We start from the raw sequence: 14,992 nt of genomic DNA, 5'->3' as shown, positions 1-14,992 counted from the left end.
AGAGAAACGGCGAGGGAGAGACGAAGTGAGTAACGGGCGGGGGGTACGGGCCGTTAGGTAGTGAGCTCTTTGCCGTCCGCTTTTTGCCTCTTTGCCGTCTGCTAGCGGACGGCAAAGAGGTGGCCCGTTAAGTTTTTCCCAAACGGGCGGGGGGTGGGGGCCACCTCACTCTTTGCCGTCCGCCAGCGGACGGCAAAAATTCTTTGTCGTCCGCTGGCAGACGTCAAAGAGCTGGCAGATGGCAAAGAGCTTCTTTGCCGTCTGCCCTTTCTTTGCCGTCTGCTTTTGGGTAGCTGATGGCAAAGAGCTTCTTTGCCGTCAGCTAGCAGACGGCAAAGAGCTGGCAGATGGCAAATTAGCTGATTCCAGTAGTGGAAGTAGGTCGGTGGAGCCACGAGGGGCCCATGAGGGTGGAGGGCGCGCCCAGGGGGGTAGGCGCACCTCCCTACCTCATGGCCTCCTTGTTGGTTGCTTAACGTCCACTCCAAGTCCTCTGGATCACGTTTGTTCCAAAAATCACGCTCCCGAAGGTTTCATTCCGTTTGGACTCCGTTTGATATTCTTTTTCTGCGAAACACTGAAATAGGCAAAAAAACAGCAATTTGGGCTGGGCCTCCGGTTAATAGGTTAGTCCTAAAAATAATATAAAAGTGTATAATAAAGCCCATTGACCATCCAAAACAGATAATATAATAGCATGGAACAATCAAAAATTATAGATACGTTGGAGACGTATCAGCTGCGACCACCCGGAGTCCTCGAAGGGCAGCCGTCTGTTCTATGCCTTCCACAGCACAGCCACAACACTAATGACTGTCAGGAGGTCAGGGCCATTCGCGATGGGCGTGCCGGTCGACGCCCCGAGCGCAATGACCGCGGCTACGGCCAAGGAGGAGGATGAAGTGGAGGACGCTGGGACGACCGCGGTCCCCGCCAGGAGTGGCGCGACCGGCCTCGTGAGGACCGCTGGCAGGACCAGCCCCGCGAGGGCGCCTGGAGGGAGCAGCCTCGTGAGGACCGACCTTAGGGCAAGGCTGGCCTTCCTCCGGTGCCGCCACCACCAAGGAGGAACGACGACCATCATCAAGACGAGGGGGCTGGGGGCTTCCAGGAGTGCGCGCCATCGCCTGCATCTTGGGTGGTGCTCAGGCCCCAGCCTCCCAGCGCATCTTCAAGTAGTTCGCCCGTGAGGTGAACGCGACTCTCCCTAGGCTTGAGGCCACGCGCCCGCTCAGGTGGTCCAAGTGGGCCATTACTTTCAGCTCGTCCGACCAGCTCAAGTGCGCGGCAACTTCTGGTGCCCTCCCGATGCTCTGTTCGCCCATCATCAGCAACGTCCAAGTCACCAAGACCCTCATTGATAGTGGAGCAGGGCTCAACGTCCTATTCGTGAAGACGTTCGACCGCCTCCAGGTGCCATATGATCAGTTGCAGCCAACCAAGCCCTTCTCAGGAGTGACCGACGACTCCACCACCCCGATCGGGCAGGTCTGTCTCCCAGTCACCTTCGGCAAGCGCGACAACTACCGCACCAAGCACATCGACTTCGACGTCGCCCACATCCGCCGGCCGTACAACACCATCCTCGGGTATCCAGCCCTGGCCAAGTTTATGGCAGTGACCCATCACGGCTACAATGTCCTCAAGATGCCAGGGACCAGCGGCATCATCATGGTTGCTTGCGAGGAAAAGGACGCGGCGTGCTCCCTCGAGCACGCTTACCAAGCTGCAGCGGTCGAAGACCCAGATAACGAAGGCGCCGCCTACCCTCCTGAGGCCATCCCCAAGAAGAAGAAGCAGCTGCTCCATCAGGGGCCTCAGGAGAGTGGCGTCTCCAGCGGCACCACCTTAGGACCTGCGCCTGCGGATAGGGCGCCTCCCTCCCTTGCATAGGAAGGCGCGCCCGACGCCCTCCTCAGGCTGGGCTCGGGGGCTCTCTTCTAGAGGGCCTCAGACCTAGCCAACATCACGAGGGAGGTGCTCGGGCACCACGTGGAGGCATGCTTCGCCGCACGCTTTCCACAAGAGGGCACAAGGTGTGGAGTGCCTAGTGCTCAGGAGTTCATCACCAAGGTAACCGAGGAGCTTCAAGAAGTAAGGGCCATCCGCAGCGACCGCCGCCCACCACCTGGTGCAGCCCCGCATCCTGGCGAGGACAACGAGCCGCGCTTCTGCGTCGACATCCCAGGGCTCAACAGGGCGGCATCCCAGGCGCGTTTCTGGCCTTCGCGTGTTAGACGGTGTGAGGGTCCACCTCACAGCTATGTTCGCATGCCCTTCAGCTTGCCGAACGTGGCTGTCTCCTTCCAGCGCCACTTGCGGAGCGTTCTGGCGGCTCAAGAGGCCAGACATCACGTAGTCCTGGCAGAGATGGTGATGGTTCTTCATGAGCCGCCCGGGCCCTCGAGGCCTCCCGAGGCTCAGGACCCAGGCAACTCATGAGGAACAACTCCTTCAGCACGCGTCTTCAGCTACCCCAACACCTCGTCGACAACGGTTCCAGGTGACATCTTCTGGTTTATTCAGCTGGGAGCGCCCCTCGGGCTGCATCATTCCCAGGTCGCATGGGCCTATCCCTGCGACGTGTATCTTTTTGCATCTTTAGCTTACCCTGTTGGGGGCGCCCCTTGGGCTGCATCATCCCCAGGCTGCTCGGGTCTGTCCCGGTGAAATGTAGCGTTCATTCATCTATCTGAACTAGCTTGCCCTCTTGCATGGATTACCTTATGATCACCACCTGCTTACCTGTTGCCCTTCGCGGTATCCTGTGTTGCTGACCGTCCCTGCAACGCTGATAAACCTGAGAGATTGAGCTCTGGCTCGCGGCCCGCCCTGTGCACGTCACCTCACCAGATCCTTAGTGCCTTCATCTTCTTGCGAGACGATCAGCGGCAGGACAGCCAACGCGATTACAAGCTATATTTCCTCTCCAACTAACCCGCAGGGATCTCCGGAGCCTAGCTACGGGTGGCCCCGTCAGCTCCTTCCTTTTCTCATGCAATTCGCTTGCGCGTTAAAGGGGGGCTCCTGAGCATCACATCTCAGGAGATCTTACTAACTCTCCAGCCCTCACCCTGGCCTTGACCACGGCACCGCGACTTGGCATACCAGCGGCGGTTGAGCTCGCTCGAGGGTCGGGACCCGAGGACGCAGAGCACCTAGAAGAGCGTGAAAAAGAGAGAGAAGCTGGCACGGGCCTAACCCAGCCATACCACCACCGCTGACGAACGAATCGGGCGCTACACAAGGAAACCGCCTCAGGATTGATAAGATAAGTCACGTATTCAAGTCAGCCCAGCGCTGTGACACATGATTTCTAGCTCTGGTGGCCTTGCTCCGGTGGTGCCGCCTTCCTTTTCTGCCTTTAGGGAGTTGCTTGCACGCTAAAGGGGACCTCTTGAGCATCGCGCCTCGGGAGCTCTCACCGGACCTCGGGTTGCTGACCTCCTGGCCTTGACCATGACATCATGACCTGGCATACCAGCGACGACTGAAGCCTGCCTGGGGACTGGGACCTGTCAGCGTAGAGCGCTAAGCTACCGTGAGGAAGAAAAGGGGGGCAAAGCCGAAGAAAGACAGCAGCCACGAATTTTATAACAAAAATAATATTGACTCAAAAGCGTTACGGATTCTTTACACACCCCCACGGGGTTCATCTCGATTCTCACAGGGAACAAAAGAAGAAGGCTTCCAGGAGCCATATCTACAGACGTTGCCGCCGACGCCATCATCAATAGTGGGCCCCTGGGGGCGGACGCCGACCCCATCCAGATCATCAGCGACGGCGAGCAGATGCCTTCGCCGCGCTTCGAGCACGGCGGGAGCTCGGGGGCACGTAGCTGTCGTCGCTCGTCTCCGGAGTCTCGTCGAGCTCGGGAGAGTCGCTAGACCCCCAGGAGCCACCGGTGCTGCTGGAGGAGTTGTCGGCAGGACCAAGGGCGGGCTCAACACCAGCCATTGCACCATCCGGGCGGCCCCCTCGAGGGCAGCACGCCAGGCGGCGGCCTTCCTCGTCGAAGACCTTGAAGAATAGCGTGGAGGTGCCGTCGTCCTCAAAATGGATGGCGAGGGCCCCCTCCCCGCGGCAGGCACTGCGACCTCGCCCCATCCGCGGGTCATGAAGACCTTGCCCGAGGAAACGACTTCGACCTCCGCTCCCGTCGCCGGGGTGCTACACTCGGCATGCTGCAACCACAGCTCGAGTGGCGCTCTCGGCGGCATCTCTCCGGTGAAGAACCAAGGAAACTTGATCCATTTACACGGTGGCATCGCCGCCAATACCACTAACTCCCGCGAGGAGCCCTCGTCGCGGGTTCGTGGGACGGTGGCCCGTGCGACCACAACCCGGCCGCTGCGGCCGCGACGCGAGCGGCGCAGGGCGCCGCCTCCTCCTCCGGAGCCTTGCGCTTGGGCGTACATGGGCAGCGGATAACCGAGCGGAGGCCGCTCGTACCAAGGCCTCGTCACCTCCAGCCTCACACCGGCGCCGCGGGAGCATCCGAACCTCTTCTTCGGTGGGAGTGGCCCCTGTTCTTGCGGTTTTTTTCCCTTTCTCAGCGGCAGAGAATCTCCTGATCGGCGCCATGGGAGTCGCGGCAAGACGGTGAAGCAAGGAGGAAGAAGGGGAGCGCGCTGCAAGAAGAAGGAGATGAGCAACGGGGGCTCCGCCCCTCTCCTCATTTATAGCCAAAAGGAGGCAAACCGCCGGCCTCCACGATCGCAGGTAATGATGGTTTTCCTTCTGCATGCAGCAGGGTCTTGTCAAGTCGAGGACGGTTGCCGAGGCAGCATGGGGAAGCAGAGGCGTCCATGTCCTGTCAATCGCCACGCGTCGACCAAGGCTGCAGGCAGTTGGGGCCCGTGGCGCTCCGCACCTGCCCTTTGGCTTCGCCTTGAAGCTAAGTCCGAGCGTGCGTTGGGCCCGGGGGCTACTGTCGGCGTCCTGGGAACGGGGGTACCCAGACTTGCCTGCCTGCGGCCCACGGCGTGGCTACACCAACGGCCCGGTACGGCCCAGCTTCGACAACAACAGCTCAAGACCCTCGCGAGGCGGACAACGTAAAGACCTCCCTCGGGCCGGCCTCGCTAGGCTGGCTCCTGAGGAGTGGAGATATCAATGCAAGGGCACCTCGCGAGGTTCACGTGACGTGAGCCATGACAACCAAGGCCAGGCGGGCGCCAGCGAGCGTAGTGTACTGGTTTCCTCTTTGGTGATAAAGAGGCAAGCGCAGGCGAGGAGTCCCGAGGCATCAGACAAAGGTTTCCATATCGGTGCAACGAGACCAAGACCAGCAGGACGGCAGGACGGAGGTCATCGCGGAGCCCACGACAGCGTCACCACCAGAGCCTTTGGCAGGCGAAGTCTACTTTTGCCAGGATAACTTGTACTAGTTGTCTCCCTTCAAAATTGGCCGTTGTGGGATCCCTTCCCGCCTACATTAGGGAAGAGGACTGGGGCCTCTATAAATAGGACTAGCCACCACCTATGAGGCAATCCACCACCACCACACTGGAGTAGGGTATTACACCACAACGGTGGCCCGAACCAGTATAAATCTCCGTGTCTCATGTTCTTCGAGTTCGTCAAGCTAGGCCGTGAGATCGTTGAGCGAGCGAACTAGTGAGAGAGAGAATCCTTCGTGCGCACCCCAGAGCTCGAACCTCACAAGGGTTTGCCGGAACCCAGAATCCGACAGACATTTCTACAATGGTGGTAAGATGGTTGGTGACACCTACACTCTCTGTCTTTCTTAATCCTACAGGCTTATACCATCGAGCTTGAAGTTGAATTGAACCACCTCAAGCAGGAGAATGCTCGTCTATAAGGTGAGGAGGTACGGAGTTGGTAACCAAGGAAAACCATGAGAAAAATGAGTTTTCTTATTCTTTTCAGTTCTTGCGTTACTAAACTGTTTCACTGTTTTATTGTAGAAGACGATTCTGCTGACCAAGAAACAAATGGTATGTACATTTTCTGACCATCATGTGGAAATCCTCATACACTCGCCATCCCTTGCCAATTGCTTGTAACAATCTAATTGCTAATTCTTAAAACAGTCAATGTGTTCGTGCTGATGAAAACACCTTGTGGCCGTGATCATTTTTTCTTATAGCTAGTAGAGAAGATGATTGAGCAGTCCAAGGAGAACATGAACGCCAAGAAGTGTGGCGCCCTATTGTGGCGCTGCGACAACTGCATCTGGTGAAAGGTGACCTTTCCTTTCCGGAGCTGGCAGTGGATGAGAATGAATTGTGGTTACCTTTCCTTTCCAGAGCAGGGTGGTATCATAATTTACTAGGAGTGCCTAAAACCCATATGGACCCAAATGTCAGTGTTTATCTGGTCAAGCAAGTGAACTTGTGTTGTTGTTACTGTTTATAGGTATATTGGTTTGTCAAAAACTTCAAACAAATGGAACAAAAGAAAATTAGCAACATGTTGATGTGTACTCACGCTTTAATATGATGTGATGCAATGTGTGTGGTCCATTTCTGATGGGGTATTCGCCTTTGATCTCTTCTGAAGAAGTGGAGATGACACACGAGTTGAGTTTAGTCATGTAAACGCACTTTGTCGCATTGGTGAAATTTCAGCCATTCAAATAGTTTTTAGATCCAGTGAAATTTGAGCTATTCAAATAAGTGGTCACACGGGATCCCGTGAGACTTGATGGTGGTCACCCTTTGCAATGCTTGGGTAGTCGACTCCCTTTCCCCTCCGTCGCGGCTAGGCTTCAGTTGTGCTTCCTGGTTGGCAAACCATGACAACGAGCATCAACCTTCATACTCTTACGGCTGTGCATCAGAGGCCAGGGCTGATCCTCTTTTTCTCAGAAAAATCCTCCTACACTTACCATCATTTGCCAATTGTTTGCAAGAACCTAATTGCCAATTATTGAAATAGTTAATGTGTGTGTTGATGGTAACACCCTGTGGTTGTGATATTTTTATAGCTGTTGAAGAAGATGGAATAGTCAAAGGAGAACATGAACGCCAAGAAGGGTGACACCCTACCGCGGTAGCTGCATCCGGTGAATGGTGACCCACCGTTGAACTTCCATAGCCTTGCTGGCACGAGGAGGAGGACTTGAATCTAGTTGTCTTGTGTATTTGATGCAACGTTAGCAACAATTGTGTTGTTGATAGTAGTTACCTTTTCTTTTCAAAGCATGATGATATATTAATTTACTAGTGGTACCTAAAACCCATAAGGACCCAAATATCAGTGTTTATCTGGTCAAGCAAGTGAAGTTATGTTGTTGTTACTGTTTTATAGGTGATGATGGGTTTGTCAGAAACTTCAAACAAATGGAACAAAAGTAAATTAGCAATATGTTGATGTGTACTCCGAAAGTCCGCTTCTACTTCCGAGCAGAATTGAGCTCGGTATGAACAATAAATTAAAACAAAATTAAAAAACTTCAATGAACTCTGAATTTTTTGGGTGTAAACTTTGACAAATGTTTTGGTGCTTGCAAATTTCACCCCGAAATAACATTCATCAAAGTCATGGCCAAAAAACAACACTCCAAAATGTTTTCAAAATAGCATTTCTAGAGTGTTGATTTTTTTTACCACGACTTCCAAGAATGTTATTTCTAGATAAAATTTGAAGCACTAAGAACGTTTGTCAAAGTTTGAAACCGAAGAAATTCCGAAAAATTTGAATTTTTTACCTTTTTCAATTTTACTGTTCATTAGAGAGCATATCAGCTCAGGACTAGATACTCTGTGTCCTATGTACTAACGCTTTAACATGATGCGATGCTATGTGTGCGGTCCATTTTTGGTGTATGTTGGAGTATTTGCCTTTGCTATCTTCTGAAAGAAGTGAAGATGACACACAAATTGAGTTTAGTCACATAGATGCACTTTGTCGTGTAAGCGAAAATTGAGCCACTCAAATAGTTGTTAAATCTAGTCAAAGTTTAGCTATTCAAATCAGTGGTCACAAGAAATCCCGTGAGAGTTGATAGTAGTTAGCTTTTCTTTTCGGAGCGACATGGTATAGCCATTTACTAGTGGTATCAAAAACCCATAAGGACCCAAATGTCAGTGTTTATCTGGTCAAGCAAGTGAACTTGTGTTGTTTTTATATATTTATATATAGGTGATGACGGGTTTGTCAGAAATATCACACAAATGGAACAAAAGAAAGTTAGCAATATGTTGATGTGTACTCGTGCTTTAATATGATGCGATTCTATGTGTGTGGTCTATTTCGGAGGTTTGTGTGAGAGTTTTTGCCTTTGCTATCTTCTCAAGAAGTGGAGATGACTCATGAGTTAAATTTAGTCATGTAGGCACACTTTGTCGCGCCACTGAAATTGGGGCTATTCAAATAGTTTTTAAATCCAGTGGAATTTGAGCAATTCAAGTCATTATTTACACGGGATTCTGTGAGACTTGACGATGGTCGTCCATCACAATGCTTGGGTAGTCGATCCCCTTTCCTCTCCATTGCGGCTCGCTGCTGTGCTCCCTAGTTGGCCAACCATGACGGCGATCATCAACCCTCATACTCTTATGGCTATGTGCATCATAGGCCAGGAGTGATCCTCCTTTTCTAAGAAAAAAACCTCCTGCACTTACCATCATTTGCCAATTGATTGCAACAACCCAATTGCCAAGTCTTGAAATAGTAAATGGGTGTGTGATGATGGTAACACCCTATGGTCGTGATTTTTTACACCTAGTGTTGAAGATAAAGGAACGGTTCAAGGAGAATGTCAACGCCAAGAAGGGTGGCACCCTGTTGCCGCATTGCGACAGTTGCTTCTAGAGAATGGTGACACGCCATTTAGCTTCCGTTGTTGTGCTGGTAGGAGGATGAGGAGGAACTGCATTCTGGCCGCAACGCACCATAGCGACACTGTGCGTAGATCTAGTCCACAACCATCTACCATTAATTATTCCAAGGATGCCAGGCAACAACCAAAGCTTTGACGTCGACCCCTTCCTGCATTACATCTTCCGCGAGGAGAATGAGCCGGAGCAGGTGGGGGGAGCAAGAGCTTCATCGGCCGGTGCAGGCACCATGGCCCATTAACAGTGATATCACCGTGCAAGTCCTTGGGCGCACAATGGACATATTGAAGTGGAAGTTTGATGAGTAGTTTGCCATCCACCATGGACAAGATACAGAGCTACTAGGCGGCATGATCGACGATCCAACCGAAGAGATGCCGTCACTGGTGCTCATCGAGAGCCTGATGCCTCGCCAGGAATGGGCAGAGAACCTCTGTGATTCAGTTATGAGACAGCCTGTCCGCGGGCTCATCATTGGCGCCGCCGGCCGTGTCAACCTTGATCCGGACGATGTGTTGGCCAGGCTTGAGTGCATCCTTGGCGGAGTTGACGTCCCCGATGAAGTAGAATATCGCCAACGTGATATCTTGAGGATGCAGGTGATGGACGGAATTTTCTACTAATGCAGAGACATGGAGATGGAGCGGTTTCGCGGGCGTGTCGTGCGCGTGATTGCACGCTTTCAAGCTCTACTGGAAGAGGTCCAGCAGCCCCAAGAGCCTCCCAGCGCCAGCAGCTCCGCAGGCAGAGACGGATACGGTGGCTGTTGGTCCGGACACTCGGAATGAACGGCCGCAAGGGTGCTATGCTGATCATGGAGTCTGAGAAGACTGTTGTCCGAAGGTCGCCAGCTCATTCTTTTAGCCTATATTTTATTATAATTGTATGCAAATGTTGCATATCGACATTTTAAGTCACTAGGCATATGTAGGTCGTGTGTGTTTTGAGCGTTGCTGCATGTGGCATTTTAAATTATCCTGAATATGTAAGACAATCATTAACCATTGCCTTTGTAAATTCACGTGATGGACGGACGCGACCAGAGCGCGCCGCGGCCGCCTCAACGATGAGCAGAGCGCGTCACGGCCGCCTCTGCGGCAGGCAACCACACCTGCATATTGCAATTCTGGTCAACCTTCTAGCACTTGATAACCGACAAGTATAGGGGATTGATTGTAGCCTTTTCCGATAAATAAGAGTATTCAACCCAACAAGGAGCTAAAGGTAGAACAAATATTCTTTCAAGTTCTATCAACCATCGATACAACTCTACGCACATTTGACGTTTACTTTACCTAAAACAAGTATGAAAGTAGAAGTACTTTGCGAGAATAAAACTACGAATAAATTGCAAGGTAATAAATTTAGATAGCTTCTGTCACACAAGAAAATCATTTGTCCCTATGTGATCGATAAATAAACCGGTAATCATCATTGCAATTTTATATGAGGGAGAGACATGAGCTAACATACTTTCCATACTTGGATTATACGCACTTATGATTGGAACTCTAGTAAGCATCCGCAACTACAAAAGATCATTAAGATAAAACCCAACCATAGCATTAAGTATCAAGTCCTCTTTATCCCATACGCAACAACCCCCTTACTCGGGTATAAGCTTCTGTCACTCTAGCCACCAACCATAAGCGAATAATGAACATATTGCAACACCCTACAACAGGGATCCCTCACGTTTGCGCGACACAGAGAGCACCATGGGACATCACCAAATTAAAATATACAACTCAAGCCAGTCATGATCATCAATCAACCCATAGGAAAAAAGAGATCTACTCAAACATCATAGGATAACTACATACCATTGGATAATAATATATAGTGTTGAGCACCATGTTTAAGTAGAGACTAGTACAAATGCCCGTGCGTTGCAACGGGCAAAAAATATCAAAAAACCTATTCTGGCGTGCTAGTACGCGCCACTTTTTGTATCCAACTCTAACAAACATCACAAATGGCAGAAGATAACATTACACATAGATCTACTCCAATGGCCACGCCATTGCTCTGATTGGAGTTTGCCACGAATGCAACAGGGAAAATTGGTGTGAATTCAAACTTGGTGATAATTGTTAGATGTCTCACATTTCGCAAAACCAGCTCCACGTGTCACTTCTTATATAAAACTCTTACAAACATCACAAAATAATGTAACCCTCACCTCCAATGACAATGTGAAAGTAATGTTATCGTACCAAATCCTTCCAGAATTCAACTAAAGGAAAATTACAAATAGCTATATTCAAGAATGGAGGAAAATATTGATCGAAGTATGAAGGAAACCTTTGTCAAACTTGGGAGATATGTTTGCTTAAAAATAGATAATGGCCACCATCATTCGGATATAAATTTTAGTAGCAACATACATTTTACTTTACATATCATGTAGCCAGCAATGTGTTTGATATTCAGTTAGGATATTGTTTAATAATACCTGCAGGTGTAAGAGAACATAAAAACAGTGTGAGCTTAAGTTGGGTTTAACCCACCTTACCAACATAATTATTTCTATCTTTATTAGGTGGACCATGGACTTTAGAGTCATTTAAATCTAGGGGTGTACCACGATGGGCATGCCGTTGACCTAAAAGACGGATGATTTGATATCTTGACACACATCTACAACTGTGAATGAGGTGCAATACTACACCACTGAAATGAAATCAAAAGATAAAATTAGCAAAGCTAGAGGATTAGCATATATCTCCAGTGTCGAGAATAATTCTGCAAAGCAAAAGAAAAGGAGATCATGCTATCAACATACATAGCTTGATGCCACATAAATGAACATGTTTAACCCTCACACACCCTGATCTTGAATGTATTTTGTTGCTGCATAAATATGAACAGAATGAATCAAACAAATCAAATAATCCTAAAGAATTAAGAGCCAACAATAGGCACGCGATCGTGGTGCTGACATAACGACCGTTTTAGTACCAAATATATTCAGTGGGAAACTTTTGACTTCATAGAGAATGGAATGGGCGGGGGTCTTCTCATACAGCTGATACCTTCTTGCCTTCTCATTTGGGACCTGAAAAGAAACAAGAAAAAAAATTGTGGCCATTAAAATCATTTACAATGTCAACTAAAAATATAGTCTTCCCCATGACTCCTTACCAGAGAGTAGATGCTCCAAATGTATTAAGAACTTATTGTCCAACATTACAGTGATATAAGCAAAATCCAGGAAATTACTAAAGATTTTTTTTACTCTTCTTGGAAATCAGATAAGCTTGTTTGGATGTAGCAGAACTTATGTCCAACATTACAGTGATATAGACATGTTATCAAAGTAATGCTACTGACACGCCCATGCGCGCGGCAATGGATATAAGCTGAGGCAATATATATGCTCATGGAGAGAGAATCCTTGAAAGGGTTGTTCTACAGTCTAAAAATATCATTAGTTCTCTCATGTATCTAAAAATATATAAAACAAATAATGGAGGTTTCATCCAGATTTCAATTCTTACCATTGGAAGTAGCTTAGCTTTCACCCCAGACGTTCTGTCATATGATAACCTATCCAAGAAAAATCAAAACTTTCTTCAACCTACTTTTCGTAAAGAAGCGTGAAATTTTACAGCAAAAGTTCCACAAGCACATACATGGCACTTATATTTGCATATTCACAGAAATGGAGAATGATATAAAGAGGAATATTTTAGGCTGACAGTCCGACACTATGTCCGATGCGGTTCAGATGCATGTATTTCTATGGCTAGATATGCATATAATTTTACATATACACTGGGAACGTGCATCTGCCCTGCTACCAAAGTGACCATTCTAAGTTCCCTATGAAAGTTGTGCTTCTGCCAGGCATTTGTGGGAACATATGACATGCATAATGCATGATAAATGAAGCAAAACAAGAGGACTGGAGATTAAAGTGAGAATGATTCCTATATTTTCATAAGTTTCTAAATTGCTCCCAATCCCACAAAAATAAAATAGGAGATACTCCTTTCTCTCTGTAATACCTTGATCTAGAATGTTACTAACCACTTGCTGATTTTTAAAATAGGTATACAACTACTGGCTTCAATGTTTTCCATCGACTCCTCCGCATATATACACATCGGTAAACTGTACATTGGTACGCACTGCAAGCGCAACACATTTGATGTGAAACTGAAACTACACACTTCAGAGAAGAAGATTAAGAATAGCACAGAACCACATGACGTGAGACATTTATGAGTTCCGCTTCAGCAACAATCATGCCTCCCATGCCTGCCTCTTGCAAGGTTAGCTTCAGTACGTACCTCAAGCGGAGAACCGGCAGATTGAGTTACGGCGAAGTGTGGAGCATTGGGCGGACGGCGGGCGAAATCAGCTGAGGCGAGATTGAACAGCAACGTCGAGCACGGAACTTGCGATGACATTGACCCGAGCTTGCATGGAGAGTTGCGGCTCCTCCTTCCGCTTCCCACGTGGTGCCCAATGCCGCCGGTAGGACCTTGTGCACGGGAAGCCAACAGCACGCAGTCGACATTAGATCGGAACAGCGGAGAGAGGACCCGGTTCGGTGGAAACAACACTGGCCATGGTTTTCCAAAGGCATGTACTACAACATAATCATGGGCACTCATCACTTCGAATCCATATACCGCTGCAACAGTTTTTATCTGCAGCCAAGACAGATTCACTGCTTGCTTATCATGGAAATTCTCAGAACAACAACTACGCTGACAGGCACGATGACACCAGCCCCTTCACCAACCACGGAAACACAATCGTCTTCTTCCGCATGGGTTGTATGACGGCTGGCTGCCGCGGGCGCTCGACCTGTCGTCCATGATGCGGAGTTTTCACCACTCGAGGGATTTGAGTTTTCGAGCACCACGACGCTCGCGAGCCAGAGACCGGCCACCACATCAGCTAGCTGCCGGCCGTCGTTCAATTAGCAATCGAGGGACCATGAAGCAAGGCACTAATCCACAGAACCGCACGAGGGGCGTAAAAATCAAATCTTTGGGCCGCCTACCAATTAAGGAACAAGAGCAGTGGCCAAACCCGAGGAGACGCTCACCTGGGCGAGAACCGCCGCGAAGGACATCTCCCCAGCGGCAGAGCGAGGTCCTGCACGTCGTCACCGTCGCCCTTGCCGTCGGCTTCGCCGCCCTCTCCTCTCCGAGCGGACAACGGTCGCCGGCGCCGCCGCAGGTGAATCAACTTGTGCGGCCGGGAGCGCCAGGAGGCCGAGCCGGTAGAGGATGCGGAGGAGGAGGCCCTGTCGGCCTCCGGGGAGTCGCTGGCGATGTGGGCGGCCCCGTCCATCAAAAGGGGGCCCGCTGGAGTTCAAGCCCCACCGCCTGACCTCCTCCCGTGCCTCGTAGATCGACTCCACGCCGTCCCCGGAACAGGATCCGGCCCCTGCCTCGCCTCCCCGACCGGATCTGGCCGGAGATCGCCGCCGCCTCGCCCAGCGTCGTCTGCATAGCGGCCCCGTCTCGCTTGGAACCGGCTTGGAGCACCCAGACTCAGGAGGAAAGAGATGGTGATGGACTGCGGGCTGATTATGTAAAATTTGAGGTGTTTTTATGTAAAACGTGCTGAGCGAAACGTTATTCACTTAATCGTGGACTGCGGGTTGATTACCCAAAAGTACAAGGACCTTTTTGCAAAAGTACTAACGACGGCCGACCAGAAGCAATCGCTGGTTTATTAAGTAGGTAGAGAATTGCAGCGGGAATAGAGAGGTTACACCGCTGCATAGAGGGGGAGAAGGTTGGTGATGACGGTAGCAAGATTGATGATGTAGATCGATCCTTGCCTCGGCGGCACTACGGCGCCACCGGGAGAGAGGGGGAGAGAGCCCCCTCCTTCTTCTTCCTTGACCTCCCACCTAGATGGGAGGAGGATTTTCCCACAGGTCCATGGCCTCCATGGCGGCAAAGAGGCAAGAGCCCCTCCGAGATTGGATCTCTCTCTGTTATCTTCTGTTTCGCATTTCTGTTTTCTGGCTGAAAACCGTTTCTTATATTCCCGGAGATCCTTAACTCCGATTGCATTGAGAGTTTAACATGATTTTATCCGGATATAAGCTTCCTTGTGCTCGAAGTAGAGCAGCAACTGGCTTATGAGGTGGCCACCACCCACCACCACGCGCCTGGGGGCTCGGCCGCGCCCTGGTGTCTTGTGGAGGCCGTGG

The 14,992-nt window shown here is 50.1% G+C and overlaps 1 protein-coding gene and 1 pseudogene across 2 annotated transcripts; one reads left to right on the top strand and one right to left on the bottom strand.

Annotated features, from left to right (window-relative positions):
- LOC123075007 (bZIP transcription factor ABI5 homolog) overlaps positions 1-6,432 on the top strand; it is a 26,965-nt pseudogene extending 20,533 nt beyond the window's left edge.
- Positions 6,433-11,102: 4,670 nt separating this feature from the next.
- LOC123079829 (uncharacterized) lies at positions 11,103-14,342 on the bottom strand. Of its 2 annotated transcripts, none has more exons than XR_006438116.1 (3): positions 13,104-14,342; positions 12,309-12,357; positions 11,103-11,866 (listed from the first exon to the last, which is right to left on the bottom strand). XR_006438116.1 is itself a non-coding variant. In XM_044502651.1 (3 exons), exons 1-3 carry the CDS (start codon positions 14,116-14,118, stop codon positions 11,705-11,707), a joined length of 459 nt encoding a protein of 152 aa, XP_044358586.1. In that variant the 5' UTR covers positions 14,119-14,342; the 3' UTR covers positions 11,103-11,704. The 2 variants fall into 2 exon arrangements, 1 of the variants encoding a protein (XP_044358586.1); XM_044502651.1 differs by having other exon boundaries at positions 13,871-14,342.
- Between the last annotated feature and the right edge of the window lie 650 nt (positions 14,343-14,992).

This window comes from Triticum aestivum, chromosome 3D, assembly GCF_018294505.1.
Source record: "Triticum aestivum cultivar Chinese Spring chromosome 3D, IWGSC CS RefSeq v2.1, whole genome shotgun sequence".
Taxonomy (NCBI): Eukaryota; Viridiplantae; Streptophyta; class Magnoliopsida; order Poales; family Poaceae; genus Triticum; species Triticum aestivum.
This window is presented reverse-complemented; position numbering and strand designations above follow the sequence as displayed.